The sequence below is a fragment of the Carcharhinus amblyrhynchos genome, chromosome 27 (genome assembly GCF_965287045.1).
Source record: "Carcharhinus amblyrhynchos chromosome 27, sCarAmb.v2.hapA, whole genome shotgun sequence".
Classification (NCBI taxonomy): domain Eukaryota; kingdom Metazoa; phylum Chordata; class Chondrichthyes; order Carcharhiniformes; family Carcharhinidae; genus Carcharhinus; species Carcharhinus amblyrhynchos.
The window spans coordinates 16,078,514-16,099,385 of NC_137350.1; the positions used below are offsets into that span (position 1 = coordinate 16,078,514).

At 41.5% G+C, this 20,872-nt stretch overlaps 1 protein-coding gene across 3 annotated transcripts in view; it reads left to right on the top strand.

Moving 5' to 3' along the window:
- Positions 1 to 1,976: 1,976 nt before the first annotated feature.
- LOC145359262 (anion exchange protein 2-like) overlaps positions 1,977 to 20,872 on the top strand; it is a 61,182-nt gene continuing 42,286 nt past the window's right edge. The window contains exons 1-5 of one of the 3 annotated variants that reach the window (XM_080213777.1): positions 1,977 to 2,071; positions 5,032 to 5,188; positions 8,386 to 8,465; positions 11,030 to 11,109; positions 13,752 to 13,834. In XM_080213777.1, the coding sequence (XP_080069903.1) occupies positions 2,039 to 2,071; positions 5,032 to 5,188; positions 8,386 to 8,465; positions 11,030 to 11,109; positions 13,752 to 13,834 (433 nt within the window). In that variant the 5' untranslated portion in view covers positions 1,977 to 2,038. Of the gene's footprint in view, positions 2,072 to 5,031; positions 5,189 to 8,385; positions 8,466 to 11,029; positions 11,110 to 13,751; positions 13,835 to 14,894; positions 15,271 to 20,872 lie in introns of those variants that run through there. The other 2 variants (XM_080213778.1, XM_080213779.1) reach the window with 2 other exon arrangements.

A 20,872-nucleotide genomic window follows, 5' to 3' on the forward strand; every position in this document is an offset into this window, starting at 1 on the left:
GGATTTTGAGGTCAATTGCCAAATCCACAATGAACAGTCATATTCTCATTGTAAATATTCCATAAAGATACTTTGTGAAGGTTTCTAATGATTTTTATTGTTCAATTGGTCAAGGGAAGATTGTAATGGGTAATGGGCAGAACAGGATCAATGGGTTAAACGACCTGCTCACATGTTGCGAGCTGCTCCATTTCTGTTTGATTGCATGACATTGGGGAAAGTGAGTTGTTGGAGATTTGGTGCGATGTAGGCACATTCCTGTAAACCTCTTACATTAACACAGAAAATGCTGCAAGTACTCAGCAGGTCAGGCAGCATCTGTGGAGGGAGAAACAGTTACCATTTCAGACTGATGACCTTGATCAGAACATCTGTCTAGTTAATCACACCAATTGTTATAAGGCCTAAACTTTGCAATTCTCTGTATCTCCCTCCCTTTTCCAAAAAAATGTATTGTTGCTTAGACCAGCATTTATTACCCATCCTTAATTGACTTTGAGAAGGTGGTGGTGATGCTTTTTTTTGAACCACTTCAGTCCCTGAGGTGTAGGTACACTCACAGTGCTTTTAGAGAGGGAGTGCCAGCATTTTGACCCAGTGACTGTGAAGGAACGGCCGCAATATTTTTCCAAGTTGGGATGTTGTGTGGCTTGGAAGGAAGCTTACAGGTGGTGGTGTTCCCAGGTATCTGCTGCTCTTGTCCTTCTAAATGATAGAGGTCACGAGTTTAGAGTCTTTGGTGAAAAGCTGCAGTGCATCTTGTAGATGGTACACAATGCAGCCACTGTGTTGAGCGTGGAGGGAGTAAATGTTCAAGGGGATGGATGGGATGCCAATCAAGTGGGCTGTTTTGTCTTGCATGATGTTAAGTTCCTTGAGCGTTGTTGGAGTTGCACTCATCCAGGCAAATGAAGACTATTTCATCATACGCCTGATTTGTAGATAGTGGACAGGCTTTAGGAGTGAGGGGTTGAGTTACTCTCCACAGAATTCCTAGCCTCTGACCTGCTGTTGTAACCACAGTATTTATATGGCTAGTCCTGTTCAGTTCTTAGTCAATAGTAACCACGAAGATAATGATATTGGGGAATTCAGTGATGGCAATACCAAGGGGAGATGGCTAGATCCTCTCTTGTTGGAGATGGTCATTGTCTGGCACTTGTGTGACACAAATGTTACTTACCATTTATCAGCCCAAGCCTGAATATTGTCAAGGTTGTGCTGCATATGGACACTGACTGTTTCAGCATCTGAGGACTTGCAAATGGTGCTGAACATTGTACAGTCATCATTGAACATTGCTACTTCTGACCTTATGATGGCAAGAAGGTCATTGATGAAGCAGCTGAAGGTGGTTGGGCCTAGGACAGTACCATAAGGAACTCCTGCAGAGGTGTCCTGGGACTGAGATTATTAACCTCCAACCATCACAACCATCTTCCTTTGTGCTCGATATAACTCCAACCAGTGGAGAGTTTCCCCCAATTCCCAATGACTCCAGTTTTGGTAGGGTTTCTTGATGTCACACTTAGTCAAATGTAACCTTGATGTTAAGGACAGTCTCTCACCTCTACAGTTCAGCTTCCTTATCCATGCTTGAAGCAAGGATGTAATGATATCAGGAGCTAAGTGGCCCTATTACCCAATCTGAGCATCAGTGAGCCAGGTTATTGTTGAGTAAGAGCTGCTCGATAGCATTGCTGATGACTCCTTCCATCACTTTGCTGAGCATTCTATTCCCTCCTTGAAGACATTTCTTAAACCTATTTCTTTTGACCAAACTATTGATACCTTGTCCCAATATCTCCTAATATGGCATGGTATCAAATTCTTTTCGATAACGCTCCTATGAATCACTTTGCAGCATCTACAATGTTAAAGGCTTCAAAGAAATACAAGTTGTTGCATTCTGAATATTTTAGTTATTGATTTCATTTAATTTAATCCATTTTTGTATTTTAGGACATGCTGAACTCTGCCTAAGGAAGAAGAAGGATAACAATAATAAGCGGAAATCAGTGTTTGGAAAGTGGGCAACATGGCAAGCAAAGGAAGCTACGATTTTGAGAGCGTAAGTGAACAAGGGATAAATCGCTGTAATTAAAACCACATTCCAGTCTTCCCAGGACCACAGCTTGAAATAATACCTCACTGACAGCAATGATGCTCTACTCTTCAAATGGGAAAGTAGATGGGCACATGTCTGTCAAGACACCTTCCAGAAGTTTTTGTGTGTTTTGGATCCTTTTTACAAAGCACTTACTTAAGAGAATATTCTGTGGCTCTCCCTGCTGCAGTACTGGGGACACTCGGGTACTGATTGCTTGTTAGGCGACATAGTTGTCAAGATTCTTTACTCTTTGTGGTTGTAGCGTTTCCATGCTATCCCACCACCCCCCCCCACCAAATCCCCTTCTCCCCTCCTCTCACTCCCTTCATTCACATTTTGATTGGGGGTGGCACAGTGGTCAGCACCACTGTCTCACAGTCTCAGGGACCTGGGTTCAATTCTCAGCTTGGGAATTGTGTGGAGTTTGCACATTCTCCCCCTGTCTGCATGGGTTTCCTCTGGGTGCTCCGGTTTCCCCTGAAAGACGTGCTGGTTAGATGCATTGGCCATGCTAAATTTTCCCTCAGTGTACCCGAACAGGCGCCATAGTGTGGCAACTAGGGGATTTTCACAGTAACTTCATTGCTGTATTAATGGAAGCCCATTTGTGACTCATTAATAAACTTTACTTTGATTGTGATCGTACACTTTCTGCCTAAACTTGAAGACCAAATTTGAATGTCTTGGGCTGGTAAAGTGTCCTGGTCTCTATAGGTAAGCCATGAAGGGAGAAAGTATGAGCATTTAGGCACAGTTTATGAAAGAGAATAATCACACAGAGCATAGATGTGGACAAAAGGAACAGCAGATATCAGTACGCTATCAGCGTGAGTATGATGGAAGATAGATTTGAGTGAGGAGAGAGTGTGTCGCAAGTAGTGAATATGGCATGGTGGAGGCGTGAGTGTGAGAGCGATGTGGGAGAGGAAGAAGTGTGAGCGTGGTGCGACACAGGAACATTTACCCTGTCCACTGAGGTGAGATTTTAGCCCAGTGGACAGTCCACCCAGCCTAACTTAAAAGGGAGTCATCATTTTGCATTATGAAGTTTCACATTCTGATGTGCATTCACCAACATTTATCAGTATTAAATCAAATCCTTTTGACTTGATTCTTCCCTTACTTTGACTGGCCCTCTTTGAATAGTGTTAGTCTCTCTTGTAATATTCCACTGGCTAAAAGGTTTATCAGTCATGATTGCGACAGCAGATATTTATTACTTAGGGCCAGGGCTCAAACCCCTCCACCCTCCCAGGGTAAAGTGATTCAGATGCCCTCCCTCCATGCCCCTCATTGCAATGGATTAGGATTTGAAGCAGCCACATCCTGAAGCAACATTTCCTCAGGTGTTCCCCGCCCAACTGGAGGTCAAGCCTTTTAATCAGGCTGACATCTGGCCGGGGAAATGGTCAGAGATATCAGATGCACGCTGTGGAGCTAAGATTCCACTGTGTGTACAGACACTCCAAACTCTGAGTTCCCCGCAAGTTCGCGGGCCCTCATGCTCCAAACTGGTCTAAGAAGTTGAAACTTTCCTTTCAGTGTTTGATACACTCAGATATTTGCAGGATTGTGCTCCTCAAACTGCAGTATTCATTAGGGAGTATAACTATAGCTAAACTGTGGGCAGTACGGTGGCACAGTGGTTAGCACTGCCGCCTCACAGCGTCAGGGACCTGGGTTCAATTCCCGGCTTATGTCACTGTCCGTGTGGAATCTGCATGTTCTCCCCATGTCAGTGTGGGTTTCCTCCGAGTGCTCCGGTTTCCTCCCGCACTCCAAAGATGTGCAGGTTAGGTGCATTGGCCATGTTAAATTCGCCCTCAGTGTACCCAAACAGATGCCAGAGTGTGGAGACTAGGGTAACTTCATTGCAGTGTTAATGTATGCCGACTTGTGACACTGGTAAATAAACTTTAAACTATTGAGCAATGACTGACTCATCAAAGTAGACTACACAGTCTCCTAGAATCAGACTTCATCACCTGTGACAGCCCACTGATATTATGATTATGGTGACTTGCCCAATATATATAATCCCTACTCTACAGAAGGAGGCCATTCAGCCCATCAAGACTGTACCAATCACATTTCCACCCTGGCCTTATTGCCTATTCCCCGCACATTTACCCTGCTAATCCCTCAACAGTCGGTTCAATTTAGCATGGTCAATCAACCTAACCCGCACATTTTTGGACTTTGGGACCGGAGCACCTAGAGGAAAACCACACAGACACAAGGAGAAAGTGCAAATGCCACACAGACAGTGACTGAGGCCAGAATTGAACCTGGGTCTCTGGCACTGTGAGGCAGCAGTGCTAACCACTGTGTCACCCATGCAGATGGCAAACAGAATGGAGACCTCATGTCAGTTACAAATATCATTCACATATGATAGAATGAAGATGACAATCAGGATATTTGCTCTCTTTAATGTTTTGAGCATTGGAATCTGGAGAATTGTAGAAAATCACCTTAAGAAATCTCTAAGCTAAGGTTGCGATACCCTGCCGATTGTCTGATAATTGGAAAAATTCAAGCTCAACTGATGGGACGCGATTGGCTTCCATTTTGGAAATTTTGATGGAATACTGCAGGTGCAGTTTCAAATTGAGGATCATTAACAAAACTAATCTGCAGGAACAGAGATGATGAGCGACAAAAGCAGGCTAATTTTAATTGTTTTCAAGATTATTGAATTGAAGCTTTGATGATAGAAGAGGGAGGCCTTGTGAGAGGCTGTATCATGACCAATTTGCTGCTCAATTTTAACTCCCCTTGGCCCTAAATGTCAGACTGCCTCAAGTTCAAGAGGGAAAGCAGATTTATTATTTCAGGACAAATTTCTTCACATTCCAATCCTCAAATCTTAATGTCTCACCACCTCTTGCAGTTAAGAGATGTTCCTTGTTTTGATTAAGGCCAAAAAGGACCCTTATTCTCCCAGAGCCATTAAAAAGTACATCAGTGATGAAGAGGCAGATGACTTGGACAGAACTTTGGAAGTGGCGAGTTATGAGGATGTTGACTTTGACTCTACAGAGGCTAGATGGAATGATGATGATAGTGATTCTGATTGTGAGTAGACTATATGTATTCTAACATTCTCAAAGTAAATTCAATTAGTGACCACACTGAGATTAATTGAAAGTTAACAGGCAACACATAGATATAATTTTACGCTTGATTATAACAGAAAAGGGAAAACATTTTTCAGAATTGAAGTGAAAATTGAGCATATAACATATAATGTCTAGAAGCATTAGAAATCAGTGCAAGAGTAGCCCTTTAGGTCCCTTGAGCCTGCTCCGCCAATCATTAAGATCATGGCTGATTTTCTGCCTAAACTCCACCTTCCCACATTATCCCCGCATTCTTTAATTCCTTTATGCCCCAAAATTTGTCCTGAGTTTACTCAATGACTAGATAGCCACAGTTCCCTGGGGTAGAGAATTCCAAAGATTCATAAGCCTTTGAAAAAAATGTTTCCTCTTCTCCAAATGACTAATGCCAAATCCTGAGACTGTGATTCTTAATTCCAGGCACCCCAGCAAGGGGAAACACCCTCCCAGGAACTACCCTATCAATTAAGCCCCTTAAGAATTTTATATGTCTCAGTTAGAATGCCTCTCATTCCTCTAAACTATAAGGAATATAGGCCTAGTCTACTTAACGTCTCCTCAGAGGAAACTTTCAATCCAGGATTCAGTCTAATGAACCCTAATTGCACTCTCTCCAAGGTAAGTATATCCTTCCTTTGGTAAGAAGACCAATTCTGTACACAGTACCCCTGGTGTGGTTTCACCAAGGCCCTATAGAATTATGGTAAGAACTCTCCATTATTGTACTTCAGTCCCTTTACAACAAAGGCTAGCATAACGTTCACTTTCCTAGTTGACAACTCTATTTATATGGTAACTTTCCATGCTTATGTATAAAAATCTTGCTAAATAACAACATTTTCCAGTCTGTCACCGTTTTTTAAATATTTTGTTTATTATTATTCCCACCAAAATGGATGATTTCATGCTTTACATAATTTGTTATATTCCATCTGTCATATTCTTGCCCTGTCTTCAGACACACTTTGAGTGCTCCTCATTGCTTACTCAAACATCTGGCCTTGTATGATCAGCAACTTGGATATGTCACACTGAGTCCCTTCATTTAAATCATTAAGGTAGGTTATAACTAGCTGAGGCCCAATCATTGATCCTAACAATATCACTTTAATTATAGGCCACTAACCCAAAAATTGCCAGTTTAATCCAACCTGTTATTTTCTGTCTGTTAACCAATCCTTGGTTTATATTAATATATTATTCCAATCGCAAGATTTTCTGTAATAATCTCTTGCGGCACTTTATTGAATGCCTTTTTGAAAATCTAAGTACGCTATATCCACTAGTTTCCCCTTATCTACGCTACTAGTTAGGAACTCTTAACAGATTTGTGAAGCACTATTTTCCTTTCATAAATCTATGTTGACTCTGCCTAATCATTTATAATTTTCTAAATGCCCTGTTATTCCATTAATAGCTTCCAGTACTTTCCATACTACATGATGTCTGGTTTATAGTTCCTTGTTTATCTCGCTTCCCCTTTTCTTAAACAGTGGGGATAGGTTTACCATGAGGACTGTTCTAGAATCTGAAAGACCAGAAAGTAAAGGGGCAACTATCCATGAGCTGGTAAAACCAACCCCCATCCCCCACCCCATGAAGAGAAAAATGAAGATGTTTAACAAACTAATCTTCTTTTAGCTGAATTGTTTGATCATGAACAGTAATTTAATCAAGCAATGTGGAAAAAATATAACCAAAAATCCAATCAATTTCTTAGCCACTTCCACACTTTAATTCTACCCAGATACCTACCAAATGTTCTGTGCCACATGCAACCTGGATGAACTTCCAACACTTGAAACCATTTCATTCTTAAATCTGAAAGGAGTTAGCAGGGACACACGGTGGCACAGTGGTCAGCGTGCTGCTTCACAGACCAGGAACCCAGGTTCGATTTCAGCCTTGGGTGACTGACTGCACCTTCTCCCCATTTCTGCATGGGTTTCCTTTGGGTGCTCCAGTTTCTTCCCACAGTTCAAAGATGTGCTGGTTAGGTTGATTGGCCATTCCCCATTAGTGCCCTTAGATGTGTAGGTTGTGGGGGGGGTGGGATTAGCTGTGTAACTACATGGGATAGGGTCTGGGTGGGATGTTCCATCAGACTTGATGGGCCAAATGGCCTGCTTCTGTGCTGTAGGGTTTCTATAATTTCTTTGAATTTCAAACTCCACCACTGATGGTTTAATGAGCTCAGACTCCAGGAATGAGGCAAGGGGTTAGAAGTTTAAGGATAAGAAAGTCTTGCCACAGTTGTATAGGGCTTTGACGAGACCACATATTCATAGTTACAGTTTTGTCTCCTTTGCTAAGGAAAAATACACTTACCTTGGAGCAGATGCAATGATAGCCCATTTGGGTTAAATCTTGATACCAGAGTTACCCTAGGAGGGGAGACTGAGTAAAATGGGCTGATATTTGCTGGAGTTCAGAAAAATAAAGGGTTAACAAATTGAAATTCTAGGAGGCTTGACAGTATAGATGTTGTAAAAATGTTTCCACTGGCTGAGAAACTTTGAATAATGGGTTAGCCATTTGGGACTGAAATGTGAAGGAAATACTTCAGTCAGACATTTGTGAATATCTGGAATTTTCACCCCCCCAAGGAGCTGTGGATGCCGAGTTGCTAAGTTTACTCAAGGCTGAGTTGATAAATCTTTGGACACTAAGGGGATTAAGATCTATGAGGATAGGAGCAGGAGAAAATGAGATGGAAGATGAGTCATGTTCTTATTTGAATGGTGCTGGAGACTTGAGAGGCATTTTCACACCCCTATTAACTGAAGGTTCAGGAAATTTAGACTCCAAAATTGGGGTTCAATGAATTTAGGAGAGGCAGTGACATTAAAATCTAGAATAGAAGGTCAGTATTATAAATCCCCAAGATCATTAAGATGAGGCTTAAGGAATTGATTGTTGATCACATTTACTTCTACAAATGTTTTCCCCATATCCATTCATCTAAGTATGTAAAATATTCTCCAAGAGTCAGTTAAAATGAATATAAGGCTATACAATAGTACTTAGACTATATGGTACTAAGACTATACAATAATCATTAGGGTAATGCAACAAATGCTTGTATTGAGCAAAGCAATTTCTCGGAGTCGAAATATGTTCTTGTTAATGTGCCTTTTAAAAAATTTCTCACAGACCTTTGCGAGTCATTGTCCTACAGCCCCAAAGTACGCTCCACTGATAGTCATGAAACGAAGACAACGCTTGGGGCTCAGGTAATGTCTGTTGCTGTGTCTACCACAGTGTGTTCCTGACCAGTGAGTAACCTATCCACCACTACCTTGCTTTCATCTATCATCATTATGCCCTCGGAGACCATCATACTGGATCCAAATAGAATAAAAAAAAATCCGACATTACTCCTTGTACGTGGAAAGTAATTAATGCCATCAATTTGTCAAAATTTAACAAATTCGACAGTTCAGCAGAAACAAAACATCTTTGGTGAAATGGAAGTTTGGAAGTGACTGAATGGTGTGCTGTGTGTTGTGAATTTAGAAAGAACATCCACTAGTAAATCACAACTATCTCAAGGCGTCACTGAGGCCAACATCAAGGTGTTTTTTATTAACAACTCTCCACGTTTTTCCATATCTCAAATTAGCCCAAGTATTGCTCTACATTAAACATACATCGTTAAATTATTGGGTATGAACAAGATTAAAAGCTCAAGAATGAGATAATCAAATATTCCTTAGGCTGGATGGAAAGAAAGGAATTAGTGGTGGACAGCTTTGAATTACAGAGATGCATAAGAGGATAAATTGATTAGTCTGGAGGGTCAGTTCCATAATGTTAGGGAGTATTTATGTGGAGATTCATCTGAAGGGGCTAAATAAGTGAGATAGAGTCCATGATAGGATAGAAAGATTGTATAAGGAGCAGGCCTGATAGGCAAATAGCCTTTTTATCAATTATATAATTTCTTATATTCTTCAAGTTTCTATTGTTCCTTTAAGGAGCCATTCCCTTAAATTATCTTTTGTTTGTTTTTTTACCCCACCATTCAAGGTAGCTCATTTGACATTGTCGTGTCTTCTGAATTAAAATAGTCAGCAGCATGGAGATACATTTGCAAAAAATTGCTTTTTTAAAAGCAGACCGGTAAATTTTTGAAGCCACCAGACCAGAACTGGCTCCTTCCCCTTAAACAACTCAAGATGTCTGATATAAAATAGGATAAAAACCCATTTTAAAAGCTCAACGCCAACTTTGGTATATTGCAAGTACCAGCGAAAGGGTGGGTGGGTACCCATGCTAGGGCATTAAAAGGACAATATGGTGTACGATCAACCAGACAGATCAAGGCACTACTTGTGACATTGGTTGACACCACTTTATCTTGGCAATCGTGGCAGTGTTGCAGCAATAAGCATTTACTGAGCTTACAGTTCCTGGTGACATGGGAACCTGCAAAAACCTAGGGACCGGTAAGATGAACTGAATGGGTTTTGGTGTTTGCTGGAAATATCTCATAAGTAATCCATCAAAAGATGGATCAGGAGATGTACATCAATACATGTACAGCAATACACAAGGGCTACATTAACATTCTGTAACAATGAAAAAAGTAATCAATGTTTAATAATCAGGGAGGGCTGAAATGAGGTATATAACAGTGTATTTTTAAAAAAGAATTAGTTGTTAGTGTATAAAATGTCTATACAGTACATAGAAGGTGGAATGTATCTGTGCATCAGTCAAGTTATTTCTGTCAACAGTATTGGGTAAATCAATGCATTACGATGAGGCATGATAGGTGTATCAGGATGTTTAAGCAAGAGTGGGTGTTCTGTAGTGTTACAATAAGTAACTCAATGTTTACTCATGGTGTCAAGTTTTGCTTTCTGAGGAATCTACAAAAATATTAAGACTGACAGGGATCCCGACAAATACCGATATATTTCCAGTTCAAAGGTGTAGGTGATGTTGCTATTTTCCAATCGAAATGCATCAAATCACATTTATCTATGTTTGGAGTTCATTTCGCTATTTAACTGTTCAGTCTGCAAGTTTTCCAATGCCATCTCGCAATCTGGTTCCTTCTCTCCAGGGTGTTAGCTACTTCATCCCAGTTTGGTATCATCTTGGTCTTAGGTTACTTGTTCTTAAATTCAATGTAAGTTATATAAAGTTAAATAGCAGACCTTTGTGGAACTGTTTTCTAACTTCCTCCAGTCTGACTAGCCTTTACCTCTAAGTGCTGCTTCCTTATCTCTAGCCAATTTGCTATCTATTCACTCATTGTCTCCTAACTCCACCTACCCTAACATGTACCATGATTTTACCTTATTTGAAAGTATAATTAACACAGCAACAGAAATAGCATGCCAATACATCAACAAATATAGGACACAAAAATATGACAATTGGCAAAGACAAGTCTGATGTCCTTGTAGACTGCATATGATATCCGATCCCCCAAGTTTTACATTTTATGACTTGTAGTGAATGGTATACTATTGGAATTCAGTGTTGTGGTGTGGTGTATGTACTGGTATGCTACAGTGGAAGAAGAAGATATTAGTGTCTTTACTGGCTATGTATCACAGTGTACTTTGGTGGGCAAAACATTCATCAATAAGTTACAAAGAGGCTTTAATCATGTAAAAATGAAAACAAATTATAAAGCCATGGGGAGTAAAGTGACGATCACATGGTCTTGATGTCTTTAACTGTTGGCTTTTTGACAATTGGGTTTTAGTGAATGTAAATTGATTAATGGCTTTTCTCAACTTCATCAAAACAGATAATTACTCTCTTTTCTTTCTTCCTTCAGCTGCCCGAAGGAGAACCCAGTCCGAAGCCTCATAGCAGGTACAAACCCAGTACACCAGGGAAGGAAAAGGTCGTCCTTCTGTAAGTGGCATCTCGGGGCCTGTTTACACGTGCATGATGAGAAGATGTTGACTCATTGTCAGGATGCGACTTTCTTACTGAAAAGCTGAATACTGAGAATGTTGTAAATCTGAAGTCAAGACAAAAAATGAGGGAAATACTCAGCAGTTTAGGCAGCATCTATGGAGAAAAGCAGAGTTAACGGTGGGGATTTAGCAGGCCTGGCATAGCCAGTCCCTCCATGGCAGATGAAGTGAGCTCGCCAAAGGTCTATTGACTTTGGCGTCACTGGTAAACCCCAGCAGCTGGTGGGACCAGAATATTCCACCAAATGTTTCAGCTCTGTGACCTCTCATGGGAACTGAGGCAAAGTTAGAGCCAATATTGGATTTGGGGCAAGTGGGACAAGGACAAAGAAAGGTCTGAGATAGGCTGCAAGACGGGAGAGATTGAATGAAAGAACAGTTAGTTTGACAGGAGCGAGGGAAATGGAGATGGGGCATAAGGAGCACAAGAAACAAAGAAACAAAAGAGCAGGTGTGCTGCTGACTGCAAGCAAAAATAAGAGAAAAACCAAAACATGCAAAGAAAGGGAATCAAAAGGGTTTTTTTGACTCCCCCACATCCCCAATGCTTCCATCAGCACTGAATTTTCCTCTGCTTGTCTTTCTTGGCTCAGTTGGTGACTTTAATTGGTTTATCAGCACTCCAGTACTTTGATTTGATTTGACTTGATTTGATTTGATTTGATTTGATTTGACTGTATTTATTATTGTCACGTGTATTGGGACACAGTGGAAAGTATTGTTTCTTGCATGCTATATAGACAAACATACCATTTATAGAGTACACAGGGAAGAAGGAAAGGAGGGGATGCAGAATTTGGTGTTACACTCAAAGCTAAGGTGTAGAGAAAGATCAACTTAATATAAGGTAAGTCCATTCAAACGTCTGATGGCAGCAGGGAAGAAGCCATTCTTGAGTCGAATGGTATTTTTTGTCCTTGATGCCAGAAAGTCCAGGTTCTGTCTAGTTGTTGGAATGACAGTCACCAGAGACTATCATAGATCCTCTACAGTACTGAAGGAGGCCATTTGGCCCATTGAGTCTGTACCGACCACAATCCCACCCAGACCCTATTCCTGTAACCCAATGCATTTACCCTCTAATCCCCCTGACACTAGGGTCAATTTAGCATGGCCAATCAACCTAAACAACACATCCGTGGACTGTGGGAGGAAACCGGTACACCCAAAAGAAACCCACGCAGACACAGGGGAGAATGTACAGACTCCGCACAGACAGTGACTCGAGGCCAGAGTTGAACCTGGGATCCTGGCACTGTGAGGCAGCAGTGCTAACAACTGCACCACTGTGCCATCCCGAAAATTTCAAGATATCAAGCCACAGATTTGTTTTGCCCCTCAGGATTTTAAAATTTTGAATGTGGGTTTCCTTCAATCTGCACCCTTGATGTTTCCCATCCATCTTCAGGTTATAATCACTGGACCATATAAAATGAAAATTCTCTTTGTTAGCAAACTCAGATTTAAACCTGATAATGACCTGAAAGTGACAGAAGAGTTGAATAGTGCACCAGTTAGATTATTGTAGTTGAACAGACCAGGACAGACATGCACATAAACCGTGTAAGCACAGGAATAGATCAAATGTTAAGTGGTTCTGTTTATTTCAGAGTGCAGTGAGCCTCTGGACCGCATTGCTGCTTGTAAAAATCTCTTTAAGGGAAAGCTAAACTGATTCCTGACTGGGAGCAAAGGTTACATCATGTAAAATGCCTTATAAATGGCCCATATTACCCTCTACACTGACTCTGGCCAGGGAGGAATTTTTCTTCATACATTTTCCCTTATTGGTCTGGAGATTTTCTCCACTCCTTTGCTTCGCCCAGGAGATTACACAGCTGCAGAGGGTAGTGGTGTGGAGGATGGGTAGAACGTATCTTGCCATGGTACACTAGTCAACATGAGCATGGGGCTTGATGGACCGAATGTCATAAAATCATAGAATCTTACAGTGCAGAAGGAGGCCATTTGGCCCATCAAGTCTGCACAAACACAATTCCACCAGGACCTACCGCCATTACCCTATGCATTTACCCTAGCTAGTTCCCCTGACACTAAGGGGCAATTTAGCATGGCCAATCCACCTAACCCGCAAATCTTTGGAGTGTGAGAGGAAACCAGAACACCCGAAGGAAACCACATAGACACGGGGAGAATGTGCAAACTCCACACTGACAGTGACCCAAGCAGGGAATTGAACCTGGGTCCCTAGCGCTGTGAGGCAGCAATGCTAACTACTGTGCCACCGTGCCACCTCCATTTCCATTGTTCATTTGTTTAGGAGTGCTGGATACATACAGCTACAGTACGGATTTGAACCTATTACCCTGTGGTACAAGCTCAGTACCTAAACTGTTGCACAACAATGTCAGCATTTCTTTTAGTATAAATCTTGCATTTTTGAATTTTGATGCAAGTTCAGGAAGAAGCTCAAATAAGAGTCAAAAAATATGCAATCATTCCTTTCCAAAGAAGAATCATAAAAGTTCTTCACAGATGAATGCCCTAGCATTGATTGGTCACCATAAAACACTGAGCTGGATTCTAATTCTGTCTTTGTTGTTCTTTATGTTATAGAAAAGGCACAAATCCTCCCAAAATTCAAAATCTTCCCCATATAACCTCCGCAGACGATGAAGGTGAACATAAGTACACACCAGGTAGGTGACTCACGAAATACCTTTGTATATAACATTTCTACTGGTCAATCATTTCAAGTAAACCAGTTACTATTGCATGGAATCACAACTTCCCACCTTCACGGCAAAGCACACTTTTCATAAGGAAATGCTTCTCAATGCTAGCTGCAGGTTTGTGAGGGAGAGTTGGTAATGTAAGAACCCATGTAACAGTGGGTCAGTAACATAATACAGTGTTAGGATTAATAACATAGTATAGGGTGTATGTAAGTTTCTGAAATACCCAGGTCTTCAGTGCCAGTTTACATAAGAATAGGTTAGTATAACATGCTATATTGTGTAACTATGGGTTTGTAATAACGCCCTTTGTAATTGAAGGCTTTAATAAAGTATTAACACCACATGCCTTCTTTGAATATTTGTGTTGTTAAATATGTTATAACATGCACACGTAATATAAATTGCAATACATGCCTATAACTGATAAAAGCTGGTCATAATTACATTACATGCACACATAACTAGGAAATGCTGTATTTAACAGCCACATCTGCTCATGTAATTAGGAATTGTTATGTAAAAGCCTCTTGTGCACCTCCCTTGTGTCAACTGAACCAAAACTGATGGACACTTAAGCTTGTTGATAGAAGGGAATGTGGCTGAATCATCAGCAAGCACTGTGTGGAGATGAGTGGGAGACAATTGGAAAATAATTGATATAATAAAACAACTGATATAATTGGGCGGCACGATGACACAATGGTTAGCACTGCTGCCTCACAGCGCCAGGGACCCAGGTTTGATTCTCGGCTTGGGATGCTATCTGTGTGGAGTTTGCACGTTCTCCCCGTGTCTGCGTGGGTTTCTTCTGGTTTCCTCCCACAGTCTGAAAAATGTGCTGATTCCGTACATTGACCTGAACAACAAGTGTGGCGACTAGGAGAGTTTCACAGCACCTTAATTGCAGTGTTACTGTAAGCCATTACTTGTGACTCAGAAATAAACTTTATAATTTTACATCAATTATCAGTTTCTGATGATAGTTAGCTATGTAACTACTACAATCAGAAAGGATCAAAGTATAGCTAGGTGCTTAACGTAGGCAGTATTCCTCTAGTTTGAATTCACTGTTTGTATAAGTTTGTCAAGTTTTCACCTTTCAAAACTCACAAAAAGGTTTTTGATTTCACGTTACCATCTGTGGCAATTTGATGGTAATCAGTCTGGAGTAAACGGGATGTTGCCGGTCTTAACTCCTGGCCTCTTTACTGTAAACAAATTACAATGGAAAGACTGAACTCCTTCAGTTTATGGTGACTACACTAACATTCCAGATAAACTGATTGCATTCACTTACTGCCTTCAGTCAAAATGACACAAGGGAAGGAGCAATGTAAATTAAAATTACCTCTTAGTTACACCAGAAACAACTACCAAAGATATTTTGGCTACTGCAGGTAAGGCAATTTCTTCATTGAGACCTGATAAAGATTGTGTCTGCATTATTACAGACTAGGAGAATAGAATGGCTGATGTACTTGAGGTAATACATTGAGGGATCTGTGGGCAGACTCCTGGAAGACAAACTCAAGTAATAGCATGAGTTTTCTTAAAATACAATATCCAGAGGTCCTGAAAATATTTTTCTATATTTGCCTTATAAGATTAGGATTCTGTGTTGTGGCATGGTTTAATGAACATGATATCACTCTTAAACATTTTTCCAAAAGACAACTGTTTATATGTAAGGCTTGACAGCGCCTGTGATGTCCATGTTGAGGGAATATCCACTTGTTCCAGGGCCATGATAAGTTAGTTTGTTTACTACTTGGAGACATTTACCACCTGCTCAAAATGTGGATGACAATTTTAGCATTCAATCACTGGATCCCCACAACAAGCATCATATTCACCAGCTTCTCCTGCCTGAAGCCTCTCATTCTTGGTACTATTTTAGTCAATCTCTTCTGCACTGCTCCAAGGCCTTGAGGTTCTTGTTGAATTGGGGTACCCAGTATTGATGCAATACCACCATATGCCCCAGAGAGAATTGATAGTAGACTAGTGGTATGCTGTATGCTGCAAAACATAGCTATCAACCAAATCTTCTTCCAGTATGAACAGCCATGAACCAGGCAGGAAGAAGAGTAGCCAGAGACAAGTTTGAATAAGTATTAGAAGTTTAAGAGCCTCTGGAGAAATATTTTCTTGAGACTGTTTTTATATTTCATTGGGACCTTTTTATATAAAGAACATTCATCACTATTCCCATTTATGTGAAAACCACATTGTCATGACTTCAGTGCATGTTAGAGAATCAGAGTTGCTCTTAAGCAATTAGAATTTCATTGAAATCAACTATCAAAAAATCTCAAATTCTGCATTTACAATATGTCCTGAATGTCAATAGCACAAGACCTACAAAATTAATCTCAAAGATTGAAAACTTTAAATAATTTAATGTTTCTCTATTGACAGCAGTGAGGTTCAGCTGATGTGTTGTTGTATCTACCAGTATGCATACTAATATATTTCTATACCACACCCTTGTGTGGTCTTCTATTGGAAGTTCTGCATAGTTTGATGGTTTGAGTTATAAGGAGAGGCTGAATAAAGTGGGACATTTTTTCTCTGGAGTGTAGGAGGCTTAGGGGTGATCTTATAGAGGTCTACAAAATAATGAGGGGCATAGATCAGCTAGATAGTCAATATCTTTTCCTAAAGGTAGATGAGTCTAAAACTACAGAGCATAGGTTTAACGTGAGAGGGGAGAGATACAAAAGGGTCCAGAGGGGCAATTTCTTCACATAGAGGGTGGTGACTGTCTGGAACAAGCTGCCGGAGATGGTAGTAGAGGCGGGTAAAAATTTGTTTTTTAAAAAGCGTTTGGACAGTTACATGGGTATAGAGGGATATGGGCCAAACACAGGCAATTGGGACTAGCTTAGGGGTTTAAAAAAAGGGGTGGCATGGACAAGTTGGGCCGAAGGGCCTGTTTCCAGGCTGTAAACCTCTATGAATCTATGACTACAAGAATGGTTTAGCCAAGTTCTGTTGTGATTCAGTTTGCTGCAAATTCAATTTCTTTTTATTCTTTCATGGGATATGAGCATAGCTAACTCAGCATTTGTTGCCCATCCTTATTCACCTTTGAGAAGGTGCTGCTGAGCCACCTTCTTGACCTGCCACAGTCCAATCTTAGGTTCACCCACCTTACTGTTAGGAAGGGAGTTCTAGGTTTCTGATCCAGTAAAAAGGTATAATGATATATTCCCAAGTCAGATGGAGTGTGACTTGGAGGAAAATTTGCCCTGGTAATGTTCATATCTGCTGCCCTTTTCCTTATAGATGGTAGGCTGTGCATTGAAAGGTGTTTTGAAAGTAGACTTGATGAGTTGTTGCAGTGCATCTTACACACTGCTGCCTCTGTGCACCAGTGGTAGAGAGAGTAAATGTTTAAGGCAGCGGATGGAGTGCCAATCAAACTGCTCTAGAGTTGGGCTTCTGGAGCTTTGTTGGGTGCACTTGCCCGAATAAGTCAAGAGTCTTCCATCACACTGCTGGCTTGTGCTTTGCAGTTAATAGACGGCTTTGTGCTATCAGAAAGTGAATTGCTTGCTGCAGAATTCTCAGCCCTTGAAATGCTTTTGTAGCTGCAGTATCTATATTGCTGCCCCAGTTAAGTTTCTGGTCTATGGTAACTCCCTGTATGTTGATGATGGTGTTTCAGCAATGACAATGCTGTTAAGCATCAAGGGGGGATGGGGAGATTTTCTCTAGGTAGAGATGGCCATTGCCTGACTCTTGTGAGCCATGATGTGCCAGAGACAGTTGGTTGTGCCTTTGAGCCAGGAATAGTCTATCCTATACCTGCTGCAAAAGATTGCTCACTTTCAAGACCTTCTCATGTCTCGTCCAAAAGCAAGGTGCTACCAGCAATGTGACAGTTTCTCGTCCTTTCCTGTACTTCGGATATATGTTCCATCTATAGTCAGTCTTCCTATCAATCACTGCTCTGTTCGACCATGAAGGAAGCAGTGACATGTAGGCCTCGAACTTCAAATTCATCGTGTCTGGAACCTATCTCCAAATGTGTTGAAAGTGATGGTTCTTGCTTCATTCAGTTTAAACTCTATGTTCTCAATAGCAGCAATGTCTGCTGCTTGAATATGTCATCCTTATGTAATTCAATGGAAACCTTTGGATTTAGAAGTCAAATCCACAATGTTAAATCTGATTTTCTGTGGATCAAATTAACCCTAACCCTGCCTTGCAAGATAACATTCTACAAGGATCCCTCTCTGCAAGTAAGTCCTTCTCCCTTTCAATAGCTGCCAACATCACTCATCTCTTCCACCACCCACCCTCTATCCCTGGAAACTGCCAGACAATCTCCAAATTCCATGATCATGTTGGTGCCCTCCCAAATCTGTGCCCATCATTCTGCAGCTCCCTGTTGGAATCTATCCAGTCAGGTTTCCACCCTAACACAGTCCCTAACTTAAATCAAAAACTATATCTTCTGTGACTGAGTATGTAAACAAATGAATTCGGAGCAGGAGTAAGGCCACTCGGCCCATCGCGCCTGATCTGCCATTCAGTAAGGTCATGGTTGATCTGATTGTAACTTCGACCCACATTCCTGCCAACCTCCGAAAACCTTTCACCCTCCCCTCCCCTTGTTAATTAAGGATCTATCTCAGCTCAGCCTTCAAAACATTCAAAAACTCTGCCTTTACTGTTTTTTGAGGAAAAGACTTCCACAACCCTCTGAGAAAAAGATATTCTCCTCACTACTCCTTGAATGAGTGACATCTTATTTTTAAACAGTGAGCATTCATCATGGTAGCACAGTGATTAACACAGCTGCCTCACAGCGCTAGGGACCTGGGTTCAATTCCAGCCTCGGCTGACTGTGTGAAATTTGCACGTTCTCCCTGTGTCTGCGTGGGTTTCCTAGCGCAGTCCGAAGATGTTCAGGTTAGGTGGATTGACCATGCTGAATTGACCCTTAGTGCCCAAAGGCGTGCAGGGCCTAGGTAAGAACATAAGAACATAAGAACATAAGAAATAGGAGCAGGAGTAGGCCATCTAGCCCTTCGAGCCTGCCCCGCCATTCAATAAGATCATGGCTGATCTGTTGTGGCTCAGTTCCACTTTCCCGCTCTCTCCCCATAACCCTTAATCCCCTCTCTTATCAAGAACCCATCAACCCGCTTCTTAAAAATATTTAGCGAGGCAGCCTCCACCACTTCAACGGGCAGAGAATTCCAGAGATTCACCACCCTTTGAGTGAAGAAGTTCCTCCTCAACTCCGTTCTAAACCGCCTCCCCTTTATCTTGAGGCTGTGCCCCCTAGTCCTACTGTCTTTTTTGAGCGGGAAGAGTCTCTCCACCTCTATCCTATCCATCCCATTCATCATCTTATACGTCTCAATGAGATCTCCCCTCATTCTTCTAAACTCTAACGAGTACAAGCCTAGTTTATTCAGCCTCTCCTCATAGCTCAATCCCCTCAACTCCGGTATCAGCCTAGTAAACCTCCTCTGCACTCCCTCCAGGGCCAAAATATCCTTGCGCAGGTGCGGCGCCCAAAACTGCACACAGTACTCCAGCTGCGGCCTCACCAATGCCCTATACAGCTGCAGCAAGACCTCCCTACTTTTATATTCAATCCCCCTCGCTATGAAGGCCAGCATCCCATTCGCCTTCCTGACCACCTGCTGCACCTGCAAGCTGGGTTTTTGCGACTCATGCACAAGGACCCCGAGGTCCCTCTGCACCGTCGCCTGCTGCAGTTTTTCGCCACGTAAGTAATAGAAAGAGGCTGGTTTGAAGAGTCAGTACAGACTTGATGGGCTAAATGGCTTCCTTCTGCACTTTAGGGATTCTGTGGTTGCTATGGCTATCCTGCCAAGGTCTCTCTACAATCTGAACTACACCATCCTCATTAAAGTCCTATTCTCAGTTGCCCACCAGACTGGAATCACTCCGAGTGATTCTATTCTTAGTTATCCAATTTAGCCAAAGCATCTCCAGCAGTGAATTCTCTTTCCAATCCATGCTGTTAACTCCAAAATATTGATGTGGGTATGCCGGCGTTGGACTGGTTTTAACTCCAAAATATTCAGATTCTTCAGCCTCTCTTCCTCTTCTCCTACATGCAGTCCCTTCAAGACATCGTCAACAGGGTCAACTTCTGTATGTGTACAGTTAGTATTCAGCTGTACTTTTCCACCACTTCTCTCTGTTCATTGCCTATGTTGTCAGAGAGCTTCCTTGACACTCAGCCTCAGTTGAGACATCAGTTGTCCCAAGGTGCTTCTCAGGTGTGCTGTCAAACTAAATTGGACACCAAGCCACAAAGGAGATATTAGAACCAAACATTTGGTCAAAGAGAAAGCTTTAAAGGACATCTTAAAGAAGAAGAGGGAGGGAGAAAGCTGAAGGTGTGTAAGGAGAGAATTTTGGAACTTGAGGACTGGGGCAGCTGGCTGCCCAATGATGCATACAATGTCAGGTTGGAGGAGAAAAGAGATGTTGGAAGGTTGTAGGCCCAGGGGTCAGGTTACAGAGATATGGAGGGATGAGAGAGACCATGCAGAGATTAGTTTAAAAAAAAATGAACATTTTAAAATTGGGGCACTGCCGGACAAGGAACCAAGGAGGTTCATAGCTCAGGTGCAATGGGGAAATGAGGCTTGGTATGAGTTAGGATACTCTTTAACTAAAAAGGCAGTTATAAGATTTCTTCTCTCTGTTGTACATAACTGCTCAGTAAACCTCGACTGAAGCAAGAAGTGTAATGCTCTATGTTATCTGATTAATGCAAGAAGAAGCAAAAAACAGTGGGCATTACTTGGGAGACAGATTACAGGGCCAGAAATGTCATTTAGGAAACTCAATACAACTCCATCAAATGCTTTTCCCGATCTGAACCGAATAAAATGATTAAAGGCTTATATTGAAGAATCCAGAATGAATCCATTTACCCACTACTTTGAACAAATCAATAATTAAGCTGTTTAGTAAGCAGTTTTGACAAAATCCCACTGATTG